Genomic DNA, 14,611 nt, shown 5'->3' on the forward strand with positions numbered 1-14,611 from the left:
GATATCTACTTGTTACTAATTAAAGTGCACTTGGTGAATTAATTGAAACACCTTTTTATTTTTGCATTGCAGGTTCTATTAAATGTATGTTTTTTGGAATTGTCAAACATAAGATTCGGATTTATCTTGTTTGCCGCAAGGGTCTCTGTTATTTTGTTGAACCCACCTGTGGGCCGATGTGTGTGCGTTGGGTGGGTGTCCCTGCAGCCGATCGTGCTCTCCGAGATGGGGGCCAAAGGAGGCCAACGGAGGCAGGGTTCTGTCCTCCACACCGAACAACTCAATGAGGCACATGCAAGTCAAAACATCGGACCAAAGTCTACGTTTGGTGGACCCGAGCCCGCTGGCCATATGGTGCCCCCGCTCTCATCAATTTCGACTTGGGGCCTTGGCCCCAGCCTGTTTCTGTTTTATTTTTTTGAGCTCAGGATCTCGGAGTGCCGTCCACGTTGGCTGGGCTCATTATAGATGCAGCGCCGATTTGTTTTGTTGTCCCCCCATTTGACTTTGAATTGATAGCATCAGGCAGCATCCAACATCCAACATCCAGTATCCAACTGCAAACTGCAAACTGCAAACTGCGGCCAACGGCGGCTGCTGCCCAGTTTTCCCTCCCCAAGTTGGATTTTCCTCATCGTCCGGCCTGTGAGATATATAAATGTATTTGAACAATTGAGTGTGCTGCGCATGCGCTTGGCCAGTGCAAATATTTTAGATTCGCATAAAGTTTGCATAGTTTTGGCCCCAGCTTCCCGCTTCTGTATCTCCGATTTTTTATGAGAAGGCACAGTGGGTTCATCATGCATACATACACATTCTAATTAGCTGTAGGGTCTAAAGAGAAAGAAAAATAATTAGGTAATAAACTTTGGAAATTACAAAATTTGTTTCTTAACCAAGCAAATCAGGAAATGATGGGATTTTCCATACTCAGCCACTGTTTTTATGCCTACTGTAAGTTGTGCACGCACTCTTTGCACTCACTGTGGATGTATTTCTTTTTTTTTTTATTCTTGTTCCCGTTCCCGTGTCCGTTTTCATTGTCTTCACTGTGGTGCGGTGCCTTGGGCTGTTTAGCTGCGCATTTTTATTTAACATATCATTTAAAATTCATGTAAAACACATGTAGCTGGGCTGCGGGCTGCTTTGCATACGGTGGGCATAAAGTACGAACCGGCGGACAAAACGGACAAACGGACACGTACACGGACAAAAGTATGTATAAGTATAAGAATATATGATATAAATATCATATCAGTTATATATTATTATTTGTATATTTTTTATAAATAATATTATTTGTATAAACCATACGTTTGAACCTTCAAGAATATATAAATAAAAGTTACGCTGTTTAATGTTATCATGCCCACTTTCCTACTGGTTTAACTAATTAATTAATGAACTATGCAGGCGTTACTTAAAGTATAATTCAATTTAAACACATCTTATCTGCATCAAGTTTACTAATATAATTAAATGTTAAGGACCAAGATCGGTCATATTTTTTTGCCAGTGCACGGACAAAGGGACCGGCGGACAGCGCAGCGGACACATCACACCCAAGCGCCAGGAGGGATCGGTTGTGCCCCCGCCAAGGGGTGTGGGAAGGGGAAAGGGGAAAGGCGGGGTGGCGGTGGGTAGGTCCAGCCAGCGAATTCATAAGCAAAACCAAGAGGCCTGTATCTGAAGTCGCATATCTGGATGGGCGAGGATATAGAGCCGTGCTTTCCTACGTACCACTGGACGCGATGAAGATGTCGCTTGCTGCTTGTTGCATGCTGCATTTAATTTGTAAACAAAGTCTTTAGTTTATGACTTGAAGTTTTATTTTAGCATATCTAGGCTCCTCCCACTAGCATTTTGTTGGAAAATTTGTAAACAATTCGGAATTCCAGAACGCATCATTGCCAGCGCCAATTTGCATATGTGCAGAGGGCGAATACTAGCATAGAGATCCAGTGCGATCAGTGCTTCGGGTTCGGGTTCTGGTGTATACATATGTGGCATCCGGACAGAAGCCATTGTTATGCCCTGAAGGTTGACCTTTTGGCCCCCGTCCGCCGTTAGCCATGGCAGCCGTAACAAATCAGCAATGACGTGCCCCGACACTAAATGCAATTTATAACACTTTTTTCCCCAGCCCAACCCAGCTCAGCCCAGCTCAGCCCAGTCCAGCCTGGCATGGCTGCTCCCCCGGCGACGGCTGCCTCTTCCTGCGAAGATTGTCAAACAACTTGACTTAAAGGCAACTTAACGAGCAGCCCCCCTGATGAACGATGAACGACAACTTCATCATGGGGTCGACGTGGTCTCTTCAGCTTCTTAGCTCCTCGAATGCTGTCATCAGCATCAACACACGATGGACTCGTGGTCCCATGGACGCGAGGAACCCAAAAAAGCCATCAAAAGCGTTCAGCCAGCGAACTTAAAATGCAACAAGGCGGAGGTGCTGCGGCGGAGAATGAGGCATTCACCCAAATAGGAATAACACTCCATACCAACGAAATGCTCTATTCCGAGCTCATGATATCAATACTGCTCTAAATACCCGATGAAAACAATAATAAACGAATAATAAAACACAAGTCATCAACAGGTTTTTCATTTATGATAAGATGAGAGTTTCATTTATAAGCTTATAAGATGAAGCATAGTTACTTTTAATAAGTGCCTCATATCGAGTTTCTAATAGACCGAAATATACCCTAATTATACCAACCGATTATCGCTGGATTATAAAGTATATAGTCCCCATATCGGCCCAATCCCTAACATTCCCTTTCACAGATCCTCCCACGACAGCGAACTGCACTTGTCTGGGGCTTGGTTTTTATGAACGCTTGGGCTTTAAAATAAAACTACCGCGACTTTCCTCGACTCTTCCCCAACTTTTTACCGCCCACGCCGCCCAGCTTTCTCCACCAAGCACATGAATAATGCAAATGCCCGAGAATGCGAGAGCAGTTCAGATATACACCCAAAAAAAAGAGGCAGCTACATAGCCTTCACACACACAAAGACAGTGGGGAAAATAAAGTGGCGAAGTGTATAATTTGTAAATAATTAATAAATGGGTAATTATTATTATAATTATTTTATGTTTATGTTTTTTATATTTTTGTTATGCTTACTGCTTAGTTAATTATCTGATTTCATTTTTAGTAACATAATATTATATCATTTTTCTGTGCAAATTTATTCTCAGTGTGGTCGCAGTTGGGCTTAATGTGCCATAACTCACCATACACCCATACACTGGCACTGTGACACTAACAGGGGCACACACACACACACACACACTCGCACAACACAAGGACATCGCATCTCATCTAATATGACCGCCCGTCACTCATTAAGCCGTCGCTGTCGTCCGCTCTTTATTGTTGTTTATATTCCTATATAGAAAATGTTCGTAGCCGGCGGTTATCGGTGCCCAGGAAATTGCGATTTTTCATTTCACTGTTTTGCTTTTTATTTTCGGCGAAAATAGGAAATTTAGCAGCCGGGGCGGCGGGAAAACGGGCGTGTTTCGGGGATATGAGCGCATCAAAATTTGTCAAATTTTTCGTTGCTGTTCTTGCATTATTTTAGCAAAATAATTAACACGAACCTTCCACCCATCCATCCATCCATCAGTCAGTCAGTCAGTCTGGTTATCCGGTCCTAGTCCTTCGTCCGAATCAGAGATGCCAGATTTTGAATAAATCTCTATTATCTCTATTTCTTGAGTCTCAAAAACTAATAAATATAGAAATAAGTAATAGATACATTTTTATATATGTTTTTAGATTCATTTGGAAACCATAATATTGAGCCTTGATTAGTAAGGTTTATAAATCCATATTCTGCTATATATTAATTCCATATATTTGCCTCATAATTTGGCATCACTGTTTTGATCCTGTCGCGTCATCCTGGTCCTCTGCCTTGAGGCATTTATTTATGGTCCTTCCTAAGCAGCCGCATTATATGCAACATTTTGTCGCCTTGTGATTATTTTCGGCGTTTCGCTGGAAAAAGTGGGCGCAACCGTTGTGGCGTTATGGGTCCTTCGGGGGCGTGGCAACTGCACCTCATTTCAGTTGATTGCTTTGGGCTCGAGGCTCTTGCCAAGTTGATTTTTTATTTGTGCCCGTCGCCGTTTTGCAGCCATCATCATCATCTTAGGGCTTGTCTTGTCTCCAGATGAGATGGGAATGAGTTGAGTTACGATAAGATGGGTTGGCATGCTCTGGTATGGGCGGCCACATGTGCACATAATATTTTAGTGTCCTTTTACTTATGCACCACCCACAACCACGGCCACCGTCACTACACTACTACCGTACCCCCTCCCATTACATTGTTCCCTTGTTATTTGCTTAATTTTTAATGGACCCGCCTGTAAGTAGGCAACCATATTTTTGCTTTACAACCTGAGCCACTTGGCTTAATTGAAAGGCGGCAGCGCTTCCAAGATTCCCAGTTCAGGATTAACAATTTATTTTAGTGCTAATAGCTGGTGAAGTGCCGAACAATAACTTACCTACTTTTAGGCTCCTTTTGGGAATTGGCTCGCTGTAATTTTGCCAACTTACAGGCTGCTTTCTAAAACTAAAACTGGTTTGGCTTTGTTAAAGTTACATATTTAATATCTTATGAAAGCCACAAAAAAATAATAAAAGAAACTATAATTATTCATATTAAGTTTTTTTGATTATAAGTTCTAATAGAAAGCCGAATAATTTAAAAGAGAGTATTGATTCATTGATTTGATTTATAAATTCATTTAATTACTTACCTTTAGCCAATTAAATAATTATATTAAGTCATATTAGTGTGGGAAAATTATAATAAAAAGATTACTCAGTTGGAAACTGTGCAAAAATAACAACACGACTTTAAATTGGATTCGCTCTACATCCATAACCAATTTTCTCATCAGAGCCACAGCCATAAATCACTCATAAATTAATTAGACATTAGCCGCACAGGCTTTCCAAGAATTTCTTCAGTTACAAATTGATTAACAGCGTGAGTTGCTCGAAACTTATATAATTAAGGCAAAATTATGTTAATAACAGATGGTACAAGAACACGAGCATTTCGAGGTTACTTCATCCATGGGATTCCCCCAAAAAACGAGTGACCATCGAAGACCAAACCGCCTTCATAAATCATTATGATATACGCCTGACGAATTTTCAAGTGTGTGAACACGTGTCGGAAAAAGGTAGGGAAACTTATGTATGATGGTTTCAGCGAAGAGCAAATGCTCTTTCAATTGGAAATAAGAAGCATATTTATGTAATAAAAAATAAATATGAAATAAATTGCAGTCTCAGCTAAATAATAAATATATATTAATAATTATATGGTGTATACAAAGACAACATTTTGAGTGGCTAACAGAATATCCATGACCAGCTATTAGTTTTGTCATGGGTGGGCAGCAATGACTACATTCGCATTTTTAGTGGCATTACGAAGAGCTCAGTTCATTGTGGTTTTTTTTTGTTTCGAGAAAAAAACAAGCATTAAAAAATCCCCGCAATTATCAAGCCAAAAAAATCAATAAGCCCATCTGCTATTTCTACAGTTCGTTGAAAGTGAATCCGAACATAGAATCGCAAGGGAAATAAGCCTTTTAAATCTATTTTGCCACGATTTCCCACAGGTGCCAATCCGTCTCACCCAATTGCGCAGGTATATCTCAATGTGTGATAGTAAAATCATTTGACAAATTGGATGGCATTTCGCGGCACAATCACAAGCACACCGATGACAGCAGAAATGCCACTAATTATGCCAGTCAGCCAGTCAGGGATATAACTTCGATCTCGATGCTCAAGTGTCGCATGGCAGTATTACTGCACTGGTAAACTTGATTTTGTAATTGCGGTCGAGTTACGCGATCGCAAAAGTGGTTTTTGTAGCCCCCTCGACGATTCCAAACTAGTTTTGTTTTTTTTTTTGTGGGTCCAGTTTCCCATGGTTTATGGAAGATGTCACCATGATGGGTTTATTATGCGGGTGCAAAACAAATAGATATTCTGCAAAGAAAGCGAACAAAGAAGCCTCTTTGTTCGCTATACACAACAATTGTTGGCTTAATTTCGCTTTCAATACGCTTTTAATTAGCGAGCTTCGGTCGTAAAGGTACCAAGCAGCCGAATGTCTTTTTTGATCTCAGCAGACGACTTCCTTCGATTGCCCTTCACTTTCGCGGATTATGGCCGTAAAACAATGATTAAATTTAATTCCATTTCGTTTTTCAGACTCCGACACGTTTCGCACTTGGCGAGAAGGTCAGGGTCTGCGATCCGAACTAAGCTACCTTATTTTGTGCCGAGTAATCAAACAAGTAATAAGATCGCTGCCAGCCCAAAAGCCTTCGAATCTCTATTGATCTCCGTCGTTTTTGACGAATTAACGCACATGTCGAAACAATTTTTTCAAAATTAATTTAGAGCCGCATCTCAAATGGCCCAGCCCCACAGTGAATGATTTTTCCTGTTTTCCAATTCTGTGTGCTTCAGCTAATTTTACGCACCTCAGGCAGGTGCACAAAGTCGGTCACCGCGATCGGAAAATGCACCGCGAATTCCGAGCGCCGTTCTACGCGCTTCTCATTGTGTTTACCTAGCGAAGTAGGCTGTGAAGCTGTTAGCTTTTCAGCGAGTGTCTCAGAATTTGCGAAACTAATAACACAAAGTCAATGCGTTTTGCATTCATCGAGTTTTAAACACATTTATATTTACAATGCAAGCACTAGAGATTCATTAACAATCGATCAGATCGATCAAGGTTTTCGTGCTAAATAAATCAAAATAAATTGAAATGTACAAGAGCCCCAAACGTTTCACACATAAGTGCTGAAGTGCTGACAGATCCATCGTAAAATAGGCTAATTACAAGTAATTAACGCCAAAACCAAAACTTCGGCACTGCTTATAAGATTGATTGCCTCTGCCACTCATAAATGGGCTGGCATTACTATGATTCACTGATCAGATCAGATTCAGACATGGAGGCACACACCCACATCTCAAGTTTTCCAGTTGGAGAATTGGCCAAGAGCAGCGTGTAAACAACGTTTTGTGGGCTTTTGCAAAATTGTTTAACTGAAATGCAATTTGCCAAACATTATTTAAGAGCTCACCGTGCCTGTCTTATTCAAGCATCGTTTTTCTCATAACGATCGTCGCTGATTCGAACTCCAGACGTGGCCGAAATACATGGTAAACCAGTGTGCACAACATTCATGTGTGCCTGCGAAAAGGGGGCGATGGGGGCCGTGGGGCTCCAAAAAGGGGTCCAGCCTACAGTTCGCAAGTTGCTATTGCTTTTGCTGTTGGGCCAAACAATTTGTCGCGTCTTTTCGCTGGTTCCGCAATTGTTTTATGGCCACTGGCGAGGGCCGAGACCCCGGGCAAACATTTGCCATCATCCTCAAGCAAGTGAACTGCACAAATATTTAAAGAGGCAGCCCCACCGGCTACCAGAAGATACTCAACTATATCAAAGGAGAAACCGAAAGTGTGGGGTATAGGAACCTCGAACTGTGAGAAAAGAAATGATTGAAAAAAAAAGCCAAAACTATAGATTACATTTTTATAGATATTTTTTCTTTTGCATCAAATTGTTATTTTTTAAAATATTAATATGAAAGTTTGCTTATTTGCACAATTACACGAAAAAGAATTTGGTCCGTTGATGTTTTCAATTAATTTAAAATAATTTTCTTAACATCAAATCTGTATAACTCCAGATTAATAATTATATATATATTTTTTTTTATCTGCACAAGTCCAAGGGGAAGCAAAAATACTTGAAGGCTGAGCTCCCATCTGGAATACACACCTCTATTAAGTCACCAACGAGTTTTGCCTCACAAATGCATAATCAATATCAATAAATGAATAAACACTGGTTCAAACTTGATCTATTGTTTGGCAACAAAAGAGAAAGAACGAAAACAAATATTTATTGGCTTAAAAACATACATTTTAGATCTTACCACAATTATAAATCTTTAGTCGCTCAACCTGATTTTCGTTTTCGGTCTGGCTTTGACATTTGTTTTACATAGAGGCCATACATGTATTTAAATCTTATATTTCATCGTGTTCTGGCTTTTTAATTACAGCACTCAAAGCATAAATTCTTAATTCGTAATTAAGACGAAGAATGGGCTAACAAAAATAAGACTGGAGTTTAGACAAGGCAAGACATTAAGTCTGAACATTTGAGGCCTAAAGTTGATGATCGAAACGGGTTTGGATGCTCCGAAGCGAATCGCCGAAGAATCTCAGTCATCGGAATCTCGGAGTGATTCATACTAGACACGACTCGGATCGAGTTGGCCAAAAACATTGGCCAGGTCGAAAAATTAGCATAGTCTTAAATATGATTCCTGGTTGCGCTGTAAAAATAGGTCCGATCAAATCTAAAATGTACATAATTAGGAATAGTAGAAGAAATGGTAGGAAAGTTACAATATGTTAATACATATTCAAATAAAAGCATTAACTAAAGAGCTTTATGAGCAATTATATATTTTTATATTAGGCATACATACATATAGCATATTAACAAAAATAAAATTTTATTAGCATGCAAATGGTCATTTTTTGAATAAATTAATTTAATTTTATTTCTAGCCACTCAATAGATTGCCAGCATATAGTATCATCCAAATTTATGTACAAATATTTTGTAAAATACATTTTAATTTATTTCTTTTAAATTCAAAGTAAAACGATTTAAATAAATAATAAATTATTATGATGATTATTTGAATAGCGCCATATTCATTAGTTATTCAACACACTCATATTCAGCCATTTTCTATACAATTAAGTTATAAGCTCCATTGACGGACCATCTATTTTCATCTTTTTGACAAAATCAATCATTAAACAAATATCCGATTTGGCATAAACGAGTTTTGAATGTTCCCTCCCAGTTCAATGTTCGTTAATAATGCTAGATTTTTTGTGGCAGAACTTTTGAATCGGTAGTCATATAATACCTCGTTTTTGTCTTATTATTATATTACTCCACTTTTGGCTGCAAAGTGTTTTTTTGCGATTTTGCACGCTTTCAACCTTTATTATGAAAGTCAGTAAGTTAATAAGATAAGCTAATTTTGCGGAATGAGATCCATAAAATCAGCTGAACCGTGTTTAAGCGAATAAATTTACCCATAAAATGTAAGCCGAAACTTTATATAAAGGTTATCTTTATAATTCATTCCGCCAAAGTTGGCGTAACTAATTCAAAACTGGATATTTCTTGTTGCCACACCGAATTACTTAAAATTAAATTAAATTAAGTTAAACCTTATTCGCTTTACTTTTACGGGGTATGCATCATGTTCGTTCTTTTGTCATACGAATAAACCAAAATAGTTATGTTTAATAAGCTCTATCAGTTCGAGTTTAGGCATCCATCGATTGATTTCCCCAAGCCCAATTAGCAGACTTAGCAGATTGGCATATCTAAGACTCTTGGCCAAAGTCGGAGAACTGGTTGCCGAACCAAGCCGATTATGATACCCAGCTGAACTTGCCAGGCGCTAAAAAGTAACTCCACTTAGCATACTATCGGTAGGATACATTCGTACGCAGACAAAAATGAATCACATGTTATTTAACATTAAATTGTCAAACTATATGTTTAAAACCAATGCAACGATCAGTTCAGTTCCTTCTAAGAAGCACAATGGCGGTTGATGTTTTGATCCCAAATCCCAAAAATTTGAGATTACCATGTATGTGAGCAGTTTTCTTTTCAGTGCATAAACCAGACGACAATTTAATTGACGGAAAGGCCAAGGCGTTTGGATCCCAAGAGGTTCTAATCAAGTTGATAAGATCGCCGCTTTTGTTATGCTACCTATGCAAATTCGCAACCCAAATTAATAATAGCTAAAAACTGGCAGTCGGGCAGACAGAAGTTTTGTAGTGACCAAATCAAGCGATGATCAAAACAAAACTCCAATTAGCATAGGCCCATAATGTTTTGTGGGTATAAAAACTGGAAACGTCCCTCTTTTGAACAACAGATTTGGCCCAAACATGGTAAGTTTCGGTTCTAGGGGGAACCACCGCGGACAACTCAGCCACCACCCACCTATCTCACCCTAACCCTATTGTCCACACCCACTTAATCCGATTGCAGAAGTTCTACGTCATTGCTTTGGCCTTTGTCGGCCTTGCCGCCGCCGATGTCAGTCATCTAAAGTTGGGACTGTCCGCCGACGGAGGCTATGGACTCACCGCCTTGTCATCCGCTTCCTCCTCCTCCTCCACTTCTTCGGAAGTGGTACAAGGTGGTGATTCCAGCTCCTACCAGTACTCAAAGTCCGCGGAGGTTGTGCCCGGAAGCGATGCTAGTTCCTACCAGCCTGCTGAATATACTCCAGCTCATCTCAAGTCAGCCGATGTAGTTCCTGGAGGTGATTCAAGTTCCTATCAACCCGCTGAATACACTCCTGAGCACTTGAAGACAGCTGAGGTGGTTCCTGGAGGCGATTCCAGCTCTTACCAGCCCGCAGAATACACTCCTGCTCATCTTAAGGCTTCTGTTCCAGCGAGCATTGGAGCTGATACTTATGCTCCAGTTCCGGCTGCTATTGGTGCTGATACCTACACCCCTGAGAAGTTCATTCCCCAGGACGTTCAGGAGGCCCACTACAAGTACATTCAGGAGCAGGAGCAGGGAGCTATTGTTCCCGGAGGAGATTCCAGCTCTTACCAGCCCGCTGAATACACTCCCGAGCACTTGAAGACAGCTGAGGTGGTTCCCGGAGGAGATTCCAGCTCTTACCAACCCGCTAAATACACTCCCGAGCACTTGAAGACAGCTGAGGTGGTTCCTGGAGGCGATTCCAGCTCTTACCAGCCCGCTGAATACACTCCCGCTCATCTTAAGGCTTCTGTTCCAGCGAGCATTGGAGCTGATACTTATGCTCCAGTTCCGGCTGCTATTGGTGCTGATACCTACACCCCTGAGAAGTTCATTCCGCAGGACGTTCAGGAGGCCCACTACAAGTACATTCAGGAGCAGGAGCAGGGAGCTGTTGTTCCCGGAGGAGATTCCAGCTCTTACCAACCCGCCGAATACACTCCCGAGCACTTGAAGACAGCTGAGGTGGTTCCTGGAGGCGATTCCAGCTCTTACCAGCCCGCTGAATACACTCCTGCTCATCTTAAGGCTTCTGTTCCAGCGAGCATTGGAGCTGATACTTATGCTCCAGTTCCGGCTGCTATTGGTGCTGATACCTACACCCCTGAGAAGTTCATTCCGCAGGACGTTCAGGAGGCCCACTACAAGTACATTCAGGAGCAGGAGCAGGGAGCTGTTGTTCCCGGAGGAGATTCCAGCTCTTACCAACCCGCTGAATACACTCCCGAGCACTTGAAGACAGCTGAGGTGGTTCCCGGAGGAGATTCCAGCTCTTACCAACCCGCCGAATACACTCCCGAGCACTTGAAGACAGCTGAGGTGGTTCCTGGAGGCGATTCCAGCTCTTACCAGCCCGCTGAATACACTCCTGCTCATCTTAAGGCTTCTGTTCCAGCGAGCATTGGAGCTGATACTTATGCTCCAGTTCCGGCTGCTATTGGTGCTGATACCTACACCCCTGAGAAGTTCATTCCCCAGGACGTTCAGGAGGCCCACTACAAGTACATTCAGGAGCAGGAGCAGGGAGCTGTTGTTCCCGGAGGAGATTCCAGCTCTTACCAACCCGCTGAATACACTCCCGAGCACTTGAAGACAGCTGAGGCGGTTCCTGGAGGCGATTCCAGCTCTTACCAGCCCGCTGAATACACTCCAGCTCAACTCAAAAACTCCGTTGTAGCTTCGACCGCTGCTTCTGCTGTTTCTGGGGGAGATTCCAGTTCCTATCAGTCCGCCGTTTCCCAAACGAGCTACGTTCATAGCCAAACCAAGACTGTCGTGACCGGATCGTCTGGCAGTTCCTACCAGAGCGCCCAACCCATCGCCGCCTATGTCCAGGGACAAGCCCCAGTCGTCATTGGAGCCAACACGATCACACCTGCCCATCTGTATGAGGAGCCCACATCGAATGGCATCGAGGAGTTGAATCCCGATACCCATGTGCCCGTGGCCATTGGTGCCGACACCATTACTCCTGCCCATTTGCAGGCCACCTACTCCAAATCCAGCCAGGAGACCCAGTACGCGTCAAACGGCGGCTATATTTACTAAGTGAAATAATTGAGAGCCACAGAGTCTAATATATTCGTAAATTTATAATTTTTTTTTATAATCTTTTATTTTGGACCTATAGATCTTTAAAATTTCTATTCGTGTAGAGAAAACCAATGATTCCAATAAACACCAAGAAAGTAAAGTATTTATCTATAGAATATAGAATTTTTTTTGTCTCAAATTTATTGTTCATTAAATTATTGTTTCATTATTGTTTTTATACCCGTAACTCGTAGAGTAGAAGGGTATACTTGATTTGCAGAAGGAATCGTTCCGACCATATAAAGAATATATATTTTTCTTATACTCAAAATAATATAACTAAACGTTTGGAGTGTTTATCCCTAATCCTTGTGCACTTGATGCCAATTCTGAAGGATACATCTTGAAAACTAGTAGCGGAAGTATGGGGGTCCTAATTATATGTGGACCGTGCAACAGGACTCCCATTTTCTCGCAGTGTCTGCTTCACTTCGAGCTCCCATGTGATTACCACTATTAACGACAAGTACGCTTTGTTACTCAATTGAGTGCTTGATATGGCCAGCTTGGACCGAACAGTTTGAACCATGTATTAAGGGCAGAGGTGTATGAGGTGTACGAGGTGTATGAGGTGTACGAGGTGTATGAAGTCTATGAGATGTATGAGGTGTATTAAGTGTATGAGGGGTATTAAGTATATGAGATGTAAGAGGTGTATAGGTCTATGAGGTGTATAAGGTGTATGAGGTGTATGAAGTGTATGAGGGGTATAAGTAGGTGGTAGCTGGCCATATCAACGCACTGGGGAATGTGTTTAATTGCAACAACAAGATATCGTGTGGAGTTAAACATCCAGGTCAATCCGGGAAGAAGGAGGGGGACGAGGATTTGAAACTCTTGGGCGAGGACTCGCGCGAGGAATCGCGCGGATCGAGCGGCATAAAGGCCGACTCGTGCAACTGGAATCCATGGAGACTGCAAGTGCAAGCGTTTTGTGTAGAAAATAACTATACTATACTCGGAGAATTACTTACCGGGGGACGTACTTCTCCACGGGCGGCTCGGGTCTCAACATCGGCAGCTCCATGAAGAACAGGTGCGGGAAGCTGGTCCCGAACATGGCTCCGTCCAGCTTTGGACGGTATCGCGGCCGGAAGACGTCTCTACAGCTTGGGCAGTAGATCTTAACTGTGGAATGGCCCCACTCGTCGCTGAGGCCCACTGGCAGGGCTTTCTGCCCCTTACAGTAGAACTTCGGACACGATCCGAAGTCCCCCATCTCATACTTCAGGCGCATATCTTCCACGCCACGCTCCGTCATAATGTACTTGGCGTGGATCATGCCGTACAGCTTCTCCTCGTGGCCGGAGACCCAGGCCACGGACCTGTCGAAATACGGTTCTAGGATCACGTTCACTGTGTCTTCCGAGTACTCCAGCCCCGTCAGGTTGAACTTGTCGTCTATGAAGTCGATGGGCACGCGGCAGACGAACTCGTTGCTTTTATTCCCAACGAACCAACCAATCCAGCTGGCATCTACTTTATGCTCGTTGCTCTGGCTACAAGATTTTACTGTGATTTGCTATCATTTCTATAAGAAAAACCAAGTTACTTACGGGCTCGACATGTTCACTCGTTAAAAATGTAATACAAACTGCAGTGCGAAATGACAAGGGCTACTATGCCATAATGACATCTATGTGTCAGTTGGGCCAAAAACAAATCAAATGTCAGAGTTTCGATAGGGTAGCAACCCTTAATCGGACGAGGACTGAATGCTCTTTACAAGGGATGCCTTTTACAGGAATTTTTTAGCATTAAATTCTTTAACAAACTTACCATTGAGTTATATTTTTATAATTACTCGTAGAGTAAACGGCTATACTAGATTCGTTGAAAAGTATAATAATATATATATAACGTATACATATTCTTGATCAGGATCAATAGCCGACTTCATAAAGGATAACTGTTCGCAGTTCTTAGAATGGCCATGGTTAAGTTAAGTATCCCCGATTAACTCTGAAATTTACATTACATTTTGCTTGGCATCCTCATGCTTGGCATTTCCTGCTTTTTTTACACTTGAAGATAATTCATCAACGTGATCATAAATGAAACCGATATAAAAATGGATTTTAATTATTGACACCACACAGGCGAATCTCATGTGAACGGGCTATAAATCGTCAGTAGGTAACCACCTACCTTGCGCATATGATATGTAATCTTAAAAACTTACTCTTTATGTTTCGATGCTACAATGTTGCATGAGAATCAATACGTTTGAGATGGATGATTATTTATAAAATTCCAATTCAATTCCATTCATTCTGGTGGCATAAATTTCTGGCTGTGCTGCATTTCAAGTTCACGGACAGTGGAAAGACGCTCGAGATGTGGC

The 14,611-nt window shown here is 41.8% G+C and overlaps 2 protein-coding genes across 2 annotated transcripts; one reads left to right on the forward strand and one right to left on the reverse strand.

The window, feature by feature from the left end:
- The first annotated feature begins 10,064 nt into the window (after positions 1 to 10,064).
- On the forward strand, positions 10,065 to 12,222 carry LOC117146792 (putative testis-expressed protein 13C). The gene is given in 5 exon segments (XM_033313331.1): positions 10,065 to 10,117; positions 10,119 to 10,516; positions 10,727 to 11,349; positions 11,422 to 11,703; positions 11,776 to 12,222. Coding segments are annotated over 5 exon segments (1,803 nt in total).
- Positions 12,223 to 12,586: 364 nt separating this feature from the next.
- LOC117146802 (suppressor-of-stellate-like protein) lies at positions 12,587 to 13,893 on the reverse strand. Its single transcript, XM_033313344.1, has 3 exons — positions 13,824 to 13,893; positions 13,242 to 13,766; positions 12,587 to 13,182 (listed from the first exon to the last, which is right to left on the reverse strand). Exons 1-3 carry the CDS (start codon positions 13,832 to 13,834, stop codon positions 13,065 to 13,067), a joined length of 654 nt encoding a protein of 217 aa, XP_033169235.1. The 5' UTR covers positions 13,835 to 13,893; the 3' UTR covers positions 12,587 to 13,064.
- Positions 13,894 to 14,611: the final 718 nt, after the last annotated feature.

This window comes from Drosophila mauritiana, chromosome X, assembly GCF_004382145.1.
Source record: "Drosophila mauritiana strain mau12 chromosome X, ASM438214v1, whole genome shotgun sequence".
Classification (NCBI taxonomy): Eukaryota; Metazoa; Arthropoda; class Insecta; order Diptera; family Drosophilidae; genus Drosophila; species Drosophila mauritiana.